Source organism: Hemicordylus capensis, chromosome 4, assembly GCF_027244095.1.
Source record: "Hemicordylus capensis ecotype Gifberg chromosome 4, rHemCap1.1.pri, whole genome shotgun sequence".
Lineage (NCBI taxonomy): Eukaryota > Metazoa > Chordata > Lepidosauria > Squamata > Cordylidae > Hemicordylus > Hemicordylus capensis.
In genome coordinates, this window is record NC_069660.1 from 155,607,866 (window position 1) to 155,627,371 (window position 19,506).

General features: G+C 43.4%; 1 protein-coding gene across 2 annotated transcripts in view; it reads right to left on the reverse strand.

The window, feature by feature from the left end:
• Window positions 1–19,506, reverse strand: part of XPR1 (xenotropic and polytropic retrovirus receptor 1) — a 169,784-nt gene that overhangs the window by 43,617 nt on the left and 106,661 nt on the right. For both annotated transcript variants that reach the window (XM_053245279.1, XM_053245278.1), the window contains exon 8: window positions 5,410–5,597. In XM_053245279.1, the coding sequence (XP_053101254.1) occupies window positions 5,410–5,597 (188 nt within the window). The remainder of the gene's footprint in view (window positions 1–5,409; window positions 5,598–19,506) is intronic.

Below are 19,506 nucleotides of genomic sequence, written 5' to 3' on the forward strand. Positions count from 1 at the left end.
AAAAAACATTAAAACCTAAAAAACCTTAAAAAGCTGAAAAAACTTGGGTGAAGAGGTGGGTTTTCAAATTTTTTTTAAATGGTCAGAAATGGGGAGGATCGTATTTCAGTAAGGAGCACATTCCACAATTTCGGGGCAGCAACCAAGAAGGCCACCAGCCGAGCTGGCGGCAACTGGAGACGGACCTCTCCAGATGACCTCAATGGGAGGTGGGGCTCATAATGAAGAAGATGTTCTCTTAAATACCCAGGGCCCAAGCTGTTTAGGGTTTTATATGTTATAACCAGCACTTTGTATTTTCCCAGAAACCTATTGGCAGCCAGTGTAGCTCTATCAGCAAAGGAGTGATATAGTCTCTCCGAGATGGCCCAGAGCCCAACCTGGCTGCCGCATTCTGGACCAACTGGAGTTTCCAGACTACGTACAAAAGCAACCCCACATAGAGCGCATTGCAGAAGTCAAGTCTGGAGGTTACCATCATATGTACCATTGTTTTGAGGTCATTCATCTCAAGAAATGGAAGCAGCTGGCTTATCAGCCAAAGCTGATAAAAAGCCCCTCTGGCCACTGCCTCAACCTGAGATACCAGAGAGAGCTGTGGATCCAGAAGTACTTCCAGACTGTGTACCGTTTGGGGAAGTGTGACCCCATCTAGAACAGGTAGATCAAAATCGATTCTGGAGTTCTGACCCCACACAATAAATACCTCCCTCTTATCTGGATTCAGTCTCAGTTTATTCTCCCTCATCAAGCCCATTACTGCTTCCAGGCAAGCATTTAGGGAGGTTATGCCATCTCCTGATGATGTTGACATGGAGAAGTAGATCTGGGTATCATCAGCATACTGATAACATCCGCACCAAATCCCCTGATGATCTCTCCCAGCTGTTTCAGGTAGATGTTAAAGAGCATTGGAGACAGTATGGAGCCCTGAGGGACCCCATACATAAGCTCAGATTTCGAAGAGCAACAGTCTCCAATCAATACCATCTGGAATCTGTCTGAAAGGTAGGAGCGGAACCACTGTAAACCAGTGCCTTCCACCCCATGCTGGCTTCTTTAGAATAGGTCTAATAACTGCCTCCATAAGACAAAGAGGCATCCTGCTCTCCCTCAGAGAAGCATTTATGGTTTTCTTTTTATCAGGCCTCCTACAACAGCCTCCCTGTTAGATAGAACAAACCGTGTTGGGCAAGGGTCAAGAGAACAGGTGGTAGGCCTCATCGCTTCAAGCAGCTTGCCCACATCCTCAGTAGTCACAAACGGAAACCAATCCAGTTGAATCACATAAGAGGAGTTGCTGGATAACTCCAATTCAGATACCACAGTAATTGTGGAATCTCCATCTAAGTTGTCCCGAATACAAGAGGTTTTATCTGCAAAGAACTCATTGAACACATCACAGTGGGTAACTGACGGCTCCAAATTCTGATTGGGGGGGGCACATACAACTCCACTGGACGTGAACTCACAGAGGCAATACAGGCAGAAAAGAACTGCTTCTTTGCCGCATGTATTGCCTGAGCATAGATCTTTAAATGTGCTTTATGTTGTAATCTGTTGGATTCAAGTCGAGTCTTTCTCCACTTGCGCTCGTTGCCTACCTTGCCACTTCTGCCCCCATAGATCTTCTGTCTACCAAAGGGCCAATTTAGAAGCAGGTTGGAGGGAACACTGAGGAGCAATCATGTCTACTGCGCTGGTGAGCATGTCACTCCAGTTCTACACAGGGCATCAACAGGATCACTGGCAGAGCCAACATTAAATCCCTCCAAGGCTTTTTGGAATTCTATTGTGTCTAATAACCTCTTCGGGCAGACCATTCTAATAGACTCCTCACCCCTGCAGAGGTGGAAAGTGGTTGTAAGCCTAACCTTAAGCAGATGGTGGTGGTCTGTCCATGACAATGGGGAAATCCTAGGAGTCCCCAATCACAGAACACCAGCCAAAGACCGAATCAAGTGTGTGACTTGCAGCGTGTGTCGGTCCAGAGACCACTTGAGATAGGCCCATAGTTGTCATGGCCGCTATGAACTCCTGAGCTGCCCCGTCAAGTTGTTCCCAAAATGAACACTGAATTCCACTACCACCAGAAGTCTGGGAGACTCCAACGTGAGTTCCGCGACCAAGTCTGTGAGCTCAGTAAGGGATTCTCTAGGGCAGAGGAGTGATCAGTACACCAACAAAAGTCCCTATGTATCCCTGGTCCCCAAACTTAAGTATACACATTCAATATAGTCAGACACCCCGACAGGGATAAGATAAGGGAGATGTTATCCTTATAGACCACAGCTACTCCACCTTTCCACCCACATCCCCTCATCAGCTCCCCTACAGAATACCCTGGAGGAAGAAGCTGGGGCCAGATTGGGCCACTAGCCTCCCCCAGCCAAGTCTTGGTGATGCACACCAGGTTGGCCCCTTCATCCACAATCAAATCATGGATGAGTTTGGGTTTAATTCTGGACCAACCTGGCATTGCAAAGGAACAAGGTGAGGCTATGTGGGTTGCTGGCAGGACAACTGGAGGTGAAGACAGCTATTAAATTTTTGATTTTCCTTCCCCTGGAACATCCTGCTGACCTGCCGTTACTTCTTCTATCCCCCACTACCACCGGAATAGCTGCCCCACAGACAACAAAGGTGCCCCCTGTCTCCCAATCTCTAGACAAACACAAACACATTACAAACAACTTTAACCAAGTCTCAATAACAAAGCTGGAAAACCAGCTGTTGCAGCGCCTAAAATAGCCAAAAGGTATATAGTATGACCCAGCGCTCAGTCCCACACCAAAGGCCAGCACCAAAGGCCAACCTCACTGCCAGCTGCACTGCCTGCCACAGCCCCATTCCTTTAAAAGTCTCCAGCGTCCCTCCTCTCATGAAGGACTCTGGGCAGGGCTGATGTAATCAGTGCTCTGTTTTGTATTTGTTGTGTACACTGCCTAGAGATACACATATCAGGCAGCACATAAATTTGATAAATAAATAATCAGAATGAGTGTCTAGGGGAAAAAGAATTTTGACTGTGAAATTTCACTTTGTGCTTCATGGAAGGTTTGGATGAACTGCAACATGTTTCTCAACTCCCACACACTGGGAACAAATTTCACAAAACTAAATGTGTCATTAACCCTAGACTTTATTTTTCTTTCATCTATAGCACCCCATGTGAGCTTTTCTCCTGGGGCAAACAGCAGCAAGGGGAGGGGATGACATGGATCCTGCTATATGACAAATGAAAAACAAAGCCAGGTTGGGTGGTGTGTGTGTGTGTGTGTTTTAAAGAAGTCTGATCCTTGATTGTGGGCTATTTTTTCAAAAAATGTGTCAATTTCTTTCATTTGATTCAGAAGATGGACCAATAGGAGGCAACTGAGAAGCAAGAGACTGGGTGTACAAGGCCCAAACTGGACCAAACGTTTAAAGATGATCTGTATTCTGCAACATTTTCTACTTTTCCAGCATTAAATCTTAAGCATAACGCTTGTTTATGAATCCAGTCAATGATGCGATAATGTGACCACTAAAATGAAATTTAGATTTGAAATTACAGTATGAATTGATTCTAATATTATTTTAAAAACCAGCTTAACCCACGCAGAGCATCTGCACACTAGTACTTGATTGCTTCCCTCACGCCCTGCCACAGCCCCCCTCACCTCAGAGATATCTCCATCCTCACCAGAGTCACACTCCTGCTGCTCCTCCTCCATCCAGTTGCTTCCACCCCCCTCACCCTTCTTGGTCACTCCTCCATCCCTTTACTCCACCCCCCCCAATCCCTCTTGGTTGTGGTTGCAGTATTTTGGCGCCTACTGGCCAAGCTGCAGTCCCCTATCCCCAAAGACTTCCTCACCCGAGCCCTGGTCCTGCTCCTCCCCACAGGAGCAATAGCAGTTGACCAGGCCCTTCCTCCCTGCTTTCCATGGCCACTCATTCCCCTCAGGCCACTGACAGGCCCAGGCCTCTCCCTTGCCTACCTGCCTCTGCCAATAGCCTTGGTAGCCACAAACAGCAGCAGTGGTTGACTGGGCCCTTTCTTGCTACCAATAGATGCCACCATGGTCACTCGTTCCCCTCAGGCCACTGACAGGCTCAAGCCTGTCCCTTGCACTTTCTTCTTTCTCTCTTCCCCTCCCTTCTTTTTCTCTCTCCTCCACTCACTCTTCCCCTCTGTCCTTCTTCCCCTCCCCCCTTCCTGATTTAACAGATCTTGTTCATCTTGTTTCCTCATCTAATTCACACAATGGCAGCCTCCTTCCCCTGAAGGGGCTCTTTCCTCCCTCACAACTCCTCTCTTTGCAGACCCCTGCCCACTATCCTTTTACATATACACTACAAATCAAGAACATCTTCTGACCAGTAACAGTTGCATTCCAACTGACCTTAACCATCACAGGCTCCTCCTCCCTGTCTGCATATGGAACCCCCACTGCCAATCACCATGGTGCTTCTGCTATCACAGGCTCCTCCTCCCTATCTGCATATAGAATCCCCACTGCCCAATCAGGTGCTTCTGCTTGCGAACTCTTGCAAGAGCTGCCACACACAGGATTAGCTACGGGTACACCTTAGAGAATTAGATAGCTAGATATAGATAGATATAGATAGATGGTGTTTTTAAAACATGTTGATTATGCTGAATGAAAATCTATTTCATGAGCATTTCCCCCCCTGTTTTCCTCAAGTTTTCAATTACTCCCCTTCAGGCCTTTTTTTCGGGAAGATGGGACACTGAGGAGCATTTTCCCAATTCTTTTCTGGACTTTCACACTTCTATGCACCTAATTCAGGTACACATCTTCCAGAATGATCATAAAGGGTCCTGAAAGCTAGCAATAAAAAAAATGTAAGGAAGTATATTTAACTCAATGCAACACCCTAGGAACTCTGTAGTGATTAAAGAGATCTCAAATGCAAATAGCAACCTGTCTTATCACTCATGAGTGAGTAGTCCTACTTCCCAAATTATCACTTCCCCTCCCAATTTCTATGTCCTTGTCATAAAAGGACCAGCTTGAAAAAGCATGCTTGAGAAAAAGTGCACAACTTTCCCCGATGCAGGCAAATGACAACGGATTTCCTTGAACCCCCTGCTGGATAATGTGTTTATGTTTGACTGGTAAAAGCTTTGCAATTAAACCAGTATCTGAACAAAAGGTTGTATGAATTTGCAATCAACCTTGCTCTACCCTTGCACTTAGGAATCAGCTGCCTGTCCATTCTTCCTGATGATGTACCCTGTGAAACATGTTATCTTGCATGTTCTAAAAGGTAGTCTATTTTGAAGATTATATAGCTGTATTGCTTTGATAAAACCAAACAGATATTGGCAGCTTCTCCTCAACCAGGCGACTAGACCATGATTTCTATTACCATTATCCATATATGAATTGTTCTACTTACCTCAAAGAGATGCTGATGGGAGAGATTACTGCGGGGATTGAGTTCAAAGATGAGGACATGGTTCACTCCAGCCTGTCTCCAGCCATATGTGTTAATGCCAAGAAGAAAAAGGAATTCTATCAGGAGAAAGCCACCTCGATAGATTCTTATGAGTGGCCAAACATCTGATCCTTCTATTTTGAACACACCTAGAAGAAAGACGGTTCAAATCAAACAATATCCAGAAAAGGCCAAAGAGAGAGAGTTAGCTTCGTGCTCTTCAACAGCAAAGAAGGCATGTTCCCCCCTCCTAACCAAATATCAAATCTTTCATCAGTTGCGCGATTAGTCCGCCATCATTGTTTGAGAAGTCTGCAATCAGGATATCTGAAATTCAGGTACCACTCAGACAGCCTTGTCTCAAGATATTCTTTTCTAGCTGCAGATGAAGTTCATACTAGAGTACTCTCAACACAAATGGAGCCTGTGCAGATTCTCCTTGTGCCCAATCCTACAACCCATACATACAAAGAGAAAATAAATCTAGAGTTCACACTTCCAACCCCCACTGTGCACAAAATGCAGAGTTGGATTTCCCCGATTCAGCAATCTAAAGCTTACTTTTGAATTCATGGCACGTGAGAAAGCTCTCATTAGCTAGGTGAACCCTGAGGCTTTAACATGCTTGGAGAAATTTGATTGTATAAGAAATGCTTTTCTACTTTTGTCCTGTACTAATGGGAACCAGCCCCTTATGAAGCTTTTGGAGAAACAGCTCATCCCGGGGCAGCTGTCGTGGTTTTCCCCTGGTGTGCCTTGTCTTCTATCACCAGTCATTATCAGTCATTACAGAGCATGTTGTTTGCTTTCTTCGAATGAAAGATTCATGACTTGAACTATACGCATTCACAACAACTTACTGAGTACATCGTTTCCTCCTTTTGGATTTAAGGAATCATAACCTGTACTGTATGTACTCTTCAATTTCTCATTTTGAAGACATCTCGGACTCTGTTTGGACACCTGTATATACTTGTTTCTCATTTTTTCATTGTATTTTGTAATTCTACTTGGTATTATGCCATTGTACCTTTACATGTGTTATACAGATGTGTTTGATTATTTATACATGTGTTGAGAGCTGGTCATTTATCCATTCATTATTTATTGTTTCATTTATTATTCACTTTTGGTTTTTTGTTCATGGGCTTTGCACCCCCCCCCTTTGAATTCATGGTACGTGTCACCCATCAGTGCTTTCACAAGCACTATACCACACGTGCAAAAATTCATTTCAAATCAGACTCACAGATGTTGTACTATTTGGGGAAACTGGAAAACATTTTCCCAGTGAGAGTATTTTCATGTGATTGCTAATAAATTGCAATATCTCAGTAATAGAAGCAATGCTAGAGCAAAGTTCTTGGGATCCCCCAAAACAGCCAAGTAAAAACTGTCCAAGTTACTCTTTAAAAAAAAGTTTCAGTAAAACTTCAGAGCAGCAAGTGAAGCAAGCATGCTCACACAGAGGTCTATAGACAGAAGCAAACATCACCAGCCAGAGCCTTTTATCAGTCATCACTGCTTTTTTCTTTTCCTTATTGTCAACTGCCTTGGATGCCTGCTGTGAGGCAGAAAGGTGGGATATACAATACATTAAATAATGTGTGACTTTGAGGTGTGATCTTCTGAAAGGTGTTCTATGCCCTGATCTGGTTCTCTTGAATTGAGGACATTTTACTATCTTGACTGAATATCTGGGGCTGGTCCACTCATGGACTTTTCACTCCTTGATTATTACTGCAACATCAAGTGACTGCACGCCATGGGTCACCACAGACAGAAATCGTTCAATTCAGCCATCAGACATGAAGCCAGTAATCAGGTGATATATACGTAAATGTAAACCAACCTATAGGGTACACAAATAGCAGTTTATAATCCAGCTCAGGAAGGCTCATGGTAAGTTAAAAGTGTGCCACCTTCTTTTGTACTATTAATTTATGATCACTACCATACTCATATTCAACACTTTGAACAATCATCTTTCTATCCTTTTCATGTCTGAAATAGTTTTCATTTGTCTTTCAAGAACTCAATTCATTCTGCTTGGCATTAAAGATCTAAGAATGATAGATTGACAATTATCCTCACCATTTTCAATTTTATAACTGAAGAGACAATTTTTTAAAAGCAACAACTGATCCCAGTAATAAGAAATCTAAATGGCAATAAATTAATTCAGCTAATTAGCAGTCTTCTCAAACCTATCTGCTTCTTTTTTAAAAAGATGAATGAAGAATAAAAAGACTGCTTTGCAGAAACTCAAGAAACAGTAAAATTAGCCCCAGCCTACACAGGAGAACAATGGAAGGAGTATCTATTCTAGGCAGAAGCTGAAATGTTCCCAGCAACCAAGCAAGAAAATGGAAGGGCCCTGTGCCATTCAGTTTAATGAACAACTGAATTTACCAGATCCACAAATAATGTTTAAAAATTTGAAAGATTCAGCAAGGATCTATCACTCTGTTGCCTATTCAATCTTTTAAATAATATTATTGATAGGGCGCTTGAAAAACTGTGCAGTGATTGAATTAAGAATAAACCCTGTCTGTAGGCTTACAGCCTAAGACAAGATCATAAGAAAAGGGGAAGAGACAAAAAGGCAGTGTAAAAGAAAAATGGAGGCAGAAATAAGAGGTCAAAGGCATGGGAGAAGAGATGCTTTCAAATGCTTTTTGAAAAAATCACTGGAGGCAGCAAGTTCCAGAGGGCATTTTTGTCCACTAGATACAGGAGCCAGGAGCAACATATCTTGCAATGCACTGGGTGATGTTGGGCAGGTCACTGTCTCTCAGATTAACCCACCTCATAGAATTGCTGAGATGATAAAATGTGATAAACCACACATATGCAAGCCTGCTTTCTTTGGAAGAAGGATGGAATACAAATAGGAAATAAAACAACATGCTACCATCTTTTGTACAACATCTGTGGACAGAAAGTAAATCAACAGAGGTCTGAGACTCCTAACGGTTTAACAACAAGAACGCCCCTTCGATGCCCCACCCCTCAACAAATTATGCTGCTGAAATGAAGAGGGTGTGAGCAAAAACCAGGGGTGGATTTATGTCTGTAAGAACTGTAATCTGAGTTCTAGGCTGAGCTTGGTGTTCAGAAGCTCCCTGTTCCTTAATTCTAAGTGCGTGCCCCTTGTTCTGAAGCCATATTTTGCATCCGTCTTCAGTGGGAAGACCTCAGGGTTCTAGTTAAAAAGAACCAAGTAGATCCTGCAAGGCTGAAGTCAGCCTACCTGTTATACAATTTTGTTCTACTGCTTTTATGGTAAGAAGCCAAAGCTCAGAAAGAAAGTATACACTTTGCATGCAGATGGCCCCAACTTCAGGAAAACATGTTTGGTACAAGAGCTGGAAAAGGACCCTGCTGACACTTTGAATAACCACTCTCAGTAAGAGCAGACTGTACTTAACTATGTGGAGTAATGACCTTACTCAGATTAAAAGGCAGTATTCCTGATTTAATGAGTATTCCTTATACTCATTATTAAAAGCACGATTCAGCAGTGTTGTCCTTTCACAAATACATACATTGTTCAGTGTTTGGAGGACAAGGTAGCTTACAACTCTGCTTGTCACCTTAGGAACCATCACCTTTCCAATTCACCTGCTGCTTGATATACTGCAGATGTGCAGCATCATGAGGGGGGAAAACTGACCTGGACTGGGGGCACCAGCAGTCAGCCAATACCAGAGAAAATGGGATGGGAAAGCAAAGGAAGAAGCTTGGAGAGCTGGTAGACCTGCAGGCAGCATCTCACTTTGCAGCAGCAAACACAGGCATGAACAATACACACAAGGCACACAAGTGAACAACACACAAGTACATCTCTCTGGAGATCCTCAACTGAGTACATATTGACAGACTTTCATACATCTACATACATTACTCATGCTTCATGAATATACTGCAAGAAACATTTCCAACGTAATGTGTGGAGCTGTCCTGCCAGCTCTAAGATAGGGCTTTATAGGAACACTGTATACTTTGGGGAAATAAAAAAGCAAGTCAGCTCGCTGGCTTAGAAAAGTGTATGGCATCAACAGCAATTGCATCTCCCAATACACAAAACTGCCACAAAGCTATTCATATTGTATTAGGTACCAGACCACCACCTGTGATTTCCTGGAAATGAAGACGAATGTTGTCAACAAAGTATAAGGATTTTGGCATTGGTAACAAGCATCTCATTACACCTCTGCTTCAATTATTTCTAGGGGCTATAAAATCCTTAGTCATTGCCAGCAAAAGGTGACAAAAGCAAAATGATCTCTTTTCTATTTACTGTATTAACAAAAAAAACCTCTCCAAAAAGACAACTATTTCCAGAGTTTGCAGAAGCCACAGACATTTTTAACCATTACTGAGGGGAGAGGAGAGGGACAGGAACCCCATAAACATACATGGTTACAGCCTTCCTGGCTTTTCTGATTCGCAGCCTTAGAGTGCTTCTGAATTCAAAGCTACATCTGGAGGCAGCAGTCAGAAGTGCCTTTCAGAAAATCCAAAGAGTCAAACGAGATGAGACACTGAACACCTCATCTAGTTGGATTGTGCTCTTTTAAAACAGCAGCGGCAAGGGTCGATGGAAGAACACTGACAAAGTGCTTGGTGAGGTGTGGTTCATGTGATGTGCCCACAATGACCAACAACATCCAGTGGGGAAGACTGAATGGCTGGGCCAAAGAGGCAATTAATTCCCCCATGAAAGAGGGAGCAGCTCCAGTCATCTTGAAAGAGACAGTCGTAACCATTATCAGCCAGTTGCAAATATCCTTTACTTGAGCAAGGTGCTCAATCACAGTTGGATGTTGTGTAGTTCCTGGCTCTTTTGGATAAGACCAATTTCAATCGACCCTCAGGCATCGTTTAGGCACAGAAGCTACCTACTGTATGTCCCCCTGACAGGAAGAATAGGGTGCATGTTAATTCTTTTGAAAATTGCAGTGGCTTTAGATCAAGGCTGCTCAACTTCGACCCTCCTGCAGATGTTGGCCTACAATTCCCATAATCCCTGGCTATTGGCCACTGTGGCTGGGAATTGTGGGAGTTGTAGTTCAAAAACAGCTGGGGGGGGCTAAGTTGAGCAGGCCTGTTTTAGATACTATTTATTTTTATTTATTTATCTATCAAATTTGTACACCAACCCAAACTTTCATCCCTGGGCAGTTAACAATAGCATAAAACAGTTAAAAACACATACAAAAGCTAAAAACAATTTAACAATTTAAAAATAAACCAGAAATTAAAACCTAAAAATTTTAGGAAGCTGAGAAAGCTTGAGCGAAAAGATGGGTTTTCAAGTGTTTTTTGAAGATTGCCAGAGAATGACAATGACAACAATGGAATTCTTCTGGAAAGGTCTCTTGAGTTGGGAGATGGTGATGTTTTGCTGGTTCCATTCTGACTTAGAAGGCTGATTCTAGAAGGTGGTGCTGAGGGACTGCTGCTAAATCTCATGGCATTTATGCTATGGGGTACCTAATGTTAGCAGATAGTCTGCTTCCCCCACCCCCCACACCGGGCCTTGTTTGCTTGAACTGGCATCTTTGGCTTGGCTGCAGAAGCACTTCAGCACAAACAGGCATTTGATGCTACAGAGGTTCAGATAGCAACACTAAGTTAGACTACTGGAGGAGAAACAACATGTGAACAACATCCCTTGCTGATGAGAAAACGTGCTTTCTCCAGGAAGCTGAGTTCCTTTGGGACAAAAGAAGTGTTAATGTGCCAAGCCCAGGTGACGCGAGAGGAGAGCTGGTCTTGTGGCAGCAAGCATGACTTGTCCCCTTAGCTAAGCAGGGTCTGCCCTGGTTGCATATGAAAGGGAGACTAGAAGTATGAGCACTGTAAGATATTCCCCCTAAGGGATGGAGCCACTCTGGGAAGAGCAGAAGGTTTCAAGTTCCCTCTCTGGCTTCTCCAAGACAGAGCTGAGAGAGATTCCTGCTTGCAACCTTGGAGAAGCCGCTGCCAGTCTATGAAGACAATACTGAGCTAGATGGACAAAAGGTCTGACTTAGTATATGTATATGGCAACTTCCTATGTTCCTAGCTAATTTCAGAGCCAATTTCTCCAACTCTAGTCAAAGCACATACATACATAGGTAGCATACACGACTGAGCAAGTGTGATAACATGAGTTCCCCATGCTTTTTAACATCTACATGAAACCACTGGAAGATGTAAATCTTGGCTGTGGTGTCACTAGTACAGTGATGACACCCAGCTCTCCCTCTTTTTCTTTTGAGTCAGAGGAAGTGATCCAAGTGTTGAATCTTTGTCTGAAATTGGTAATGGGCTGAATGAGGGCCATTAAATGGAGGCCTGATCTGCAAAAAATGGAATTTCTGTGGATGGGTGCTTTGGATGGGATTGAATCCCCCTAAAGAATTAGGTTCACAGTATGGGGATGCTCCTTGAACCAGCATTATTCTGGGCAGCCCAAATGGCCTCTTATGGACAGAGAGAGTCTGGCCACAGTTGTTTATGTTCTAGTCTTTGTAAGACAGGAAACCAAAGTAAAAAAGAAATGTGGTAATCTTTATTAATATAAGCAGATCATCGTGTTTCTCTTTTTTCTGTTCTCTGATTTACAAGGGGCTGTGTGCTTTGGTAAACTAAACTACTCAATTTGTATCTTTTCTAAAAGTGGTGATTTAGCTATTATTTATTCATCTTAATCCCTCAAGCCCTGGATTCAGCCTGAAATAATGTTTAGCATCTTTGCTAACATGAACCTGTGTAACTTGTTCCGTTTTATGACTTTTATAAAATGCAGACATTTTGGCGCCATCTCATCAGGCTCAGCTGCCCACCCTCTTTGCTGCACAAAAAACTAGATGCTCGAGACACTGTTTCATTTTGGTTGGTCACCATAAAGATATTACTAGAATGCAGCTACTTGATGAAAGCCACACATGCTCACTTTAATGAGCACTGCAGCGATACCACTTAACAGAAAAGATACTCAAATGTTCTGGTGCCCCCTTTGATTGCAAAAGTAGTTCTAGCTGCAAAGAAAAACAGCCTTAATCATCGTTGCCCTAAATGTGCGCTTGGAGTTGCATTCTGATGCAGCATAGGAAGAAAATGAGGGTTTGTTTGGCATGGGAAAGGGGGTGAACTAGGTTTGCCTCCCGTTGTGCTCTGAAAGAAACACACTCTTTAGTCTTTTCTGACTGCCAAGCAAATATGCTCAGCAACAGGACAACAAGGTAAAGCATCCCTCTTCCTCCTCCAAACAATAAAGTAAATAAGACCAAACTTTCTGTTCCTTCTTTAAGGAGGCAGCAGAGAAATTGCGTTTCTTCAGCATGTTAATGAGTACCAAAATTGTTAAAACAAAATTCAAGTCTCGTACAGTTAGATCTTATACAGAATTAGGAGAAAAAGAGGCAGATGAAGACATCAGGTACTGCCTCTGTTCCCGCACGATCCTTCCCTACCCTCACCCCATAGGGCCAACTTACATCAACCATCCTGCGAAAGATAATCATATTCTGTATTTTATCACTGTAATTTTATCTTTATTTGGCTGTATGCAACCTTGAACAACCACGGGTTAGAAAGGCAGGAGACAAACCTTTAAAATAAGTATTTACATAGTAGTCAGTGCCACCATGTGACATAGAGCTTATTTTCAAGTAAGTGTGCATAGGGTTCAAGCCTTACTCCCTCAGTTGCCTGAAGCCTCTGTTCAAAAAAGGCTGGCGCGCTCTCTCTCTCTCTCTCTCTCTCTCTCTCTCTCTATATATATATATATTAGCCAGTGTGGTGTAGTGGCTAGAGTGCTGAACTAGGACTGAGGAGACCCGAGTTCAAATCCCCATTCAGCCATGAGACTAGCTGGGTGACTCTGGGCCAGTCACTTCTCTCTCAGCCTAACCTACTTCACAGGGCTGTTGTGAGGAGAAACCTAAGTATGTAGTACACTGCTCTGGACTCCTTAGAGAAAGAGCGGGATATAAAATGTTAATAATAATAATAATAAGAATCCAAAAATACCACCTAGATTCAAGGAAAATTAGAGAAGTCCTGGAAATAATAAAGCAGCAAATAAAGGAGTGAGGCACTACCTTGGTGTGGTTGTGGGGCTTGCATACTCTGAGGAAGGTGAGAGCTATGCCAGAGGTCCAACCATACTGGACAGGTCTCACCAGAGGAACCAGACAAAGAGTGCCTCTCCCATCAACAATATGGTGAGACGTAACTTTAATAAATCTATACCGGATCAGTCATCGGCTGGGTCAACAAGGACCACGCCAGGTGCTGGAGTCCATGGACATCTGGTGGCAAGTGGGCAACAGGACTCAGGATCTTTAGTTGAGCAACCAGGGCTGAAGACAGCAAAGTTACTGGAAGAAACGTCGCTTAACCGAAAAAAATATACGGAAAATGCCAACAAGGAAATAATGATCTGCTATTACAAGTCTAGTCCAACTAGAAGAGGTTATTTAAAAAGAATGTACCAAATTTGGAAAGAGAAGCATCCAGATACAGAAATAACAGAACAAAGGCTAGCAGACCAGAGAAGATTCATAATGAGAAATAAAGTATTCACAGGAGTTGAGCTGGAAGAACTGCAAAGAGCAACACAGGCTCAAGATATGGAAGAAGAATTACCACCAATTGAAGCAGTTGCTCAGACGCAGGTGGAGGAGGTGTTGAAAATCCAGGATGCCACTGTTGCTGAACTGTTTCAAAATCAAAACCAGGCAACCTCCCCTTTGCCTTCACCTCAAAAACCCGAATGCTGTTTAACAGAAAAGCAACAAGAACTAAAGGAAAAAATAACTGAGCACATGAACCAAACAACCACCAGGGTTCGACTTCCAGCTCTCAAAACAGTTGCCAAAAAACAACTTGCTCAGGCATTAAAAAGTGTCAATGCTGAACTTGCAGAAATAACAACCAATAATTTGCAAGAAACAAACCAACTAATGTACAGTGCAGCAACAATAACAGCACAAGAGCTCGGATATAAGATCAGTGGACCTGTAAAAAAAGAAAGCAGTACATCACCTAAATGGAAGATTCGATTAGAAAATAAAATCTACAGGCTCAGATCAGATGCTAATAAATTGAAAGATATGAAAGACAAGAAGCTGAAGAATGAAAACACCAAACAGTATCTGATCCAAAAATACCACCTAGATTCAAGGAAAATTAGAGAAGTCCTGGAAATAATAAAGCAGCAAATAACAGCAGTGTCAAAGAAGATTAGCAGATACGAAGCCAGAATCACACAACACAGGCAGAATCTCCAATTCCAGTCGAATCAGAGACGTTTCTACCAAAGCATAGAAGGAGAAATTGCAAGAAACCTAGAAACACCAAATAAAGAAGAAACAGTGCAATTCTGAGGGAAATTATGGGACAATCCAATAGATTATAATAAAAAAGCAGGCTGGATGAAAGAGGTCAAAAAATGTAACCAACAAATGCAAGATCTAATCATAACACCAGAATTAATAAGAAAATTAAAAGAAAATTAAAAATTGGACTGCGCCAGGCGACGATGAACTGCATGGCTTTTGGCTTAAACACCTAACAAGCCTTCATAAACAACTATCAAAACAGTTCAATCACATTTTGCAAGGCGGTGATATTGAACAATGGCTAACAACTGGCAAAACTCATCTCATCATGAAAGATCCAGCAAAAGGTGCAGTTCCAAGTAATTATAGACCGATAACCTGCCTGCCAACCATGTTCAAATTATTAACTGGAATAATAGCAGATGAAGTCATGCAACACTTATTAACTAACAAACAGCTTCCAGTTGAACAGAAAGGAAATTGTCTGAACACCAGAGGCACAAAAGACCAGCTGCTGATTGACAAAATGATTTTAGAAAATTACAAGAGAAGAAAAACCAATCTAAGTGTTGAATGGATTGACTACAAGAAAGCCTTCAATTCATTGCCTCACACATGGATACTAAAATGTCTAGAAACAACTGGTGTAAGCAAAAACATCCAGATATTTATTAAAAAAGCAATGAGCATGTGGAGTACACAGTTAACAATCAATGGTGAGACACTTGGACAGGTTAGCATTAGAAGAGGCATTTTCCAAGGGGACTCACTATCCCCTCTGTTGTTTGTAATCGCCATGACCCCACTTTCACAAATACTAAACAAAACAGGCCTCGGATATCAAACATCTAAAACATCAAGTAAAATAAACCATCTGCTGTACATGGACGATCTGAAGTTGTATGGAAAGTCCCAGTCAGAAATTGAATCACTGCTAAACACTGTCCGTATATTCAGTTGCGATATAGCAATGGAGTTTGGACTAGACAAGTGTGCTGCATTAATAATGAACAGAGGGAAAGTAACAAAAACAGAAGGAATAGAACTGCCCAATGGAAGCAAGATCAAGAACCTGGAAGAGAAAGAACATTACAAATACTTGGGCATTCTCCAGGCTGATAACATTGCACGCACTGAAGTTAAAAGAAAAATTGGAAGTGAATACATCAGGAGAGTCAGAAAAATACTCAAGTCCAAACTCAATGGCGGGAACACCATACAAGCCATAAACACCTGGGCTATACCTGTTATCAGATACACTGCAGGAATAATAGACTGGACCCAGGCAGAGCTAGAGACGCTGGATCGTAAGACCAGGAAAATCATGAGCCTCAATCATGCTCTGCACCCCCGCAGTGATGTCGTTAGGCTATACCTCCCTCGCAGCTCAGGTAGAAGAGGAATGCTACAAGTCCATCAAACAGTAGAGGAGGAGAAAAGAGGCCTTGAAGAATATATCAAGGACAGTGAAGAAGATGCACTTCAAATGGTCAATAATGAGAAACTATTCAACACCAATGAAAGAAATCAGGCCTACAAGAAAGAACAAGTCAAGAACCGAGCAGAAAAATGGAAAAAGAAGCCCCTGCATGGTCAATATTTGCACAATATAAGTGGAAAATCAGACATCACCAAGACCTGGCAGTGGCTTAAGAATGGCAACTTGAAGAAAGAAACAGAGGGTTTAATACTGGCTGCGCAAGAACAGGCACTAAGAACAAATGCAATAAGAGCCAAAGTAAAAAAATCCACAAAAAACAGCAAGTGCTGCCTTTGTAAAGAAGCAGATGAAACAGTGGACCACCTAATCAGCTGTTGTAAAAAGATCGCACAGACTGACTACAAACAAAGGCATGACAAGGTAGCTGGGATGATACACTGGAACATCTGCAAAAATTACAAGCTACCTGTAGCCAAAAATTGGTGGGACCATAAAATTGAAAAAGTTGTAGAAAATGAAGATGTAAAAATATTATGGGACTTCCAACTACAAACAGACAAACATCTGCCACACAATATACCACATATAACTGTAGTCGAGAAGAAGGAAAAACAAGTGAAAATAATCGACACAGAAATACCAGGGGATAGCAGAATAGAAGAAAAAGAAATAGAAAAAATCAGCAAATACAAAGATCTACAAATTGAAATTGAAAGGCTGTGGCAGAAAAAGACCAAAGTAATCCCAGTGGTAATTGGCGCCCTGGGTGCAGTTCCAAAAGACCTTGAAGAGCACCTCAACACCATAGGGGCCACAGAAATCACCATCAGCCAATTACAAAAAGCAGCTTTACTGGGAACAGCCTATATTCTGCGACGATATCTATAACAATTGATAATAAAATTCAGCCATCCCAGGTCCTTGGGAAGGACTCAATGTCTGGATAAAACAATCCAGTCAATAACACCTGTCTGACTGTGTAAACAAGAAATAATAATAATAATTCAATGTGCAGGTAAGCATCCCCCTATCAACACAAACACTTTCATTTCTTCCCCCTTTTTTATGTCCATCCCTCAGCCTATAGAAGCCCCCCCCCTCCACACACACACATTTTGGTGAAATGGTAGGCACAAACTCTTTCTTGCTTAAAACAGAAGTCATGGAACCGACCAAGAAATCCTCTTCTTTGCTGCGAGGAGAGCATATGCTTATCAACCACGAGGAACTGGCTTTTTTTTTTTTTTTTTTGGCTGAAGGCACTCTAGCCACTCTACCCTACAAGTAAATCGACATGTGCAGCACTGTGAAAGAACATGCACGTTTGGTGCCAAGGTTCATGAGCAACTACATCCATCTGCCTCAGGGGAGCTCAGCCTCATGTCTGCTCCTTCCTTCCTTCCTTCATTTGATGTATATACTGCCCCTCCAAAATGGCTCAGGGTGGTTTACAACAAATAAAAACAATTAAAATCAAGTTAACAGTTAAAATCAAAACTAAATCAATCAAACAGCATTTTAAAAATCTATATCTATATAATTATTTCTCTAGCCACCCACCATGGGGATCTGTGTCTTTGAGGCAGAACTCTTGTGACATGCTGCGACGGGAGCAAGGACGGAGAAAATGGGGCCTGATTGGGAAGGAACTGCACGAGGGAAGCAGCGGGCCCGGATGCGATGGGGAAGCGGTGGCCCTGGCCATGGTGGCGAGGCGGCAGCGGTTTCGGGCCTGGCCGCGGTGGCGGCGGGGTGAGGAGGTGGCTGGGTCGCCAGGAAGAGGAGATGGCCCAGGAGGGAACAGGCCAGCTTTAAAGCCAGCCAGAAAGCGTGGGCAGGGAGGGGGTGGGAGGGAAGGACCAACCTGGGCGGGAAACGCCGCCCCAAATACCGCACAGACGTTCTGTGCGGGTCAGCTAGTTAACATTTAAACCTTTTAAAACCAGCATTTAATTTGCTGCCACACGCAGCGTTCCTATGAAGACCCAGAACTGGCAGGTGACTCCAGGAACTGCCAAGTCACTCACCCCTTGCCCTAATTCTGCACACACTCTCCCCACAGATGTTACCCAGAGGCAGCAGCAGGAGCCACCAGCACCCACTTGGTCTCTTACACCAGGCAGCACTGGATTGGAAGCAGATGGACTCTTCTAGAGGTGTGCACGGAACCGCCACACTGCGGTCCAGCACTGGGGTGGGGGGTCACTTTAAGAGCGGCGGGAGGGTTTACTTACCCCTCCCGCCGCTTTCCCGATCTGGCGCCTTAATTAGTAGTGTAATTGGGGCGGCAGGATATCTTCCTGCCGCCCCTTCCCGGCTGGGGCTCGCTCAGCAAAGCTCCCAGTAATGCCTTGTGCGCGCACGCAAGGCATTACTGGGAGCTTTGCCGAGCGAGCCGCAGCTGGGAAGGGGCAGCAGGGAGATATCCTGCCGTCCCAATTACACTACTAATTATGGCGCCAGATCGGGAAAGCGGCGGGAGGGGTAAGTAAACCCTCCCGCTGCTCTTAAAGTGATCCCCCACCCCCAATCTGGACACCAAGGTCCGGACCGGTCCGGGCCCATCCCTAGATTCTTCCTCCCCATGGCTGAGAGCTCTACGTTGCCTATTGCTCTTGGCAACTCTTTCACTTGGGGGAAGTGCAGGCTGAAGCTTTCTGTCATCTCCTCTATGGGACACCAGAGCTGGGATTCTTGATGGGAGGCACATGACTCTAGCTAGCCAATGGCAAAATAAATTGAATTCCTTCCCTCTACCCCACCAATTAGCTGCACTGTCTTGTTCCATCTCAGCTTGCCAGACCTGTGCAAAAGCAGTGCATGATGGGAGAAGTGGCCAGCTCTCAAGTCTGCCAGAGGTTCCACCTTCTCCTGTGGAAATTTTTATTTGCTCTCCCTGCCTCCCTAGTTTGATATGTGAGAACTGGTAAAATTTAGGTACTTTGTACATGCTCATAGCCTAAACTAAACACTGCTCCAATTCTTTCTGTTACTGAAGTCCTTTTTAAAAATCCTTCCCTCTAATCCTAACTGAGAACTAGATGTGGCATAGTGGTGAGATGATGATATTCTGCATATACTCTCAGCTAGTTTCCAGAGGATCGTTCCTGGAAATTCTAAAAAGTTCTGGACACAGCTGTCAAATCAGCCGAAGTTGATAGAAAGCACTCCTGGCCATAGCCTCCACCTGAGATACCATGATGAGGCCTGGATCCAAGAGCACTCCCAAGCTGTGTACATGTTCCTTCTGAGGGAATGTAACCCCATCCAGCACAGGAA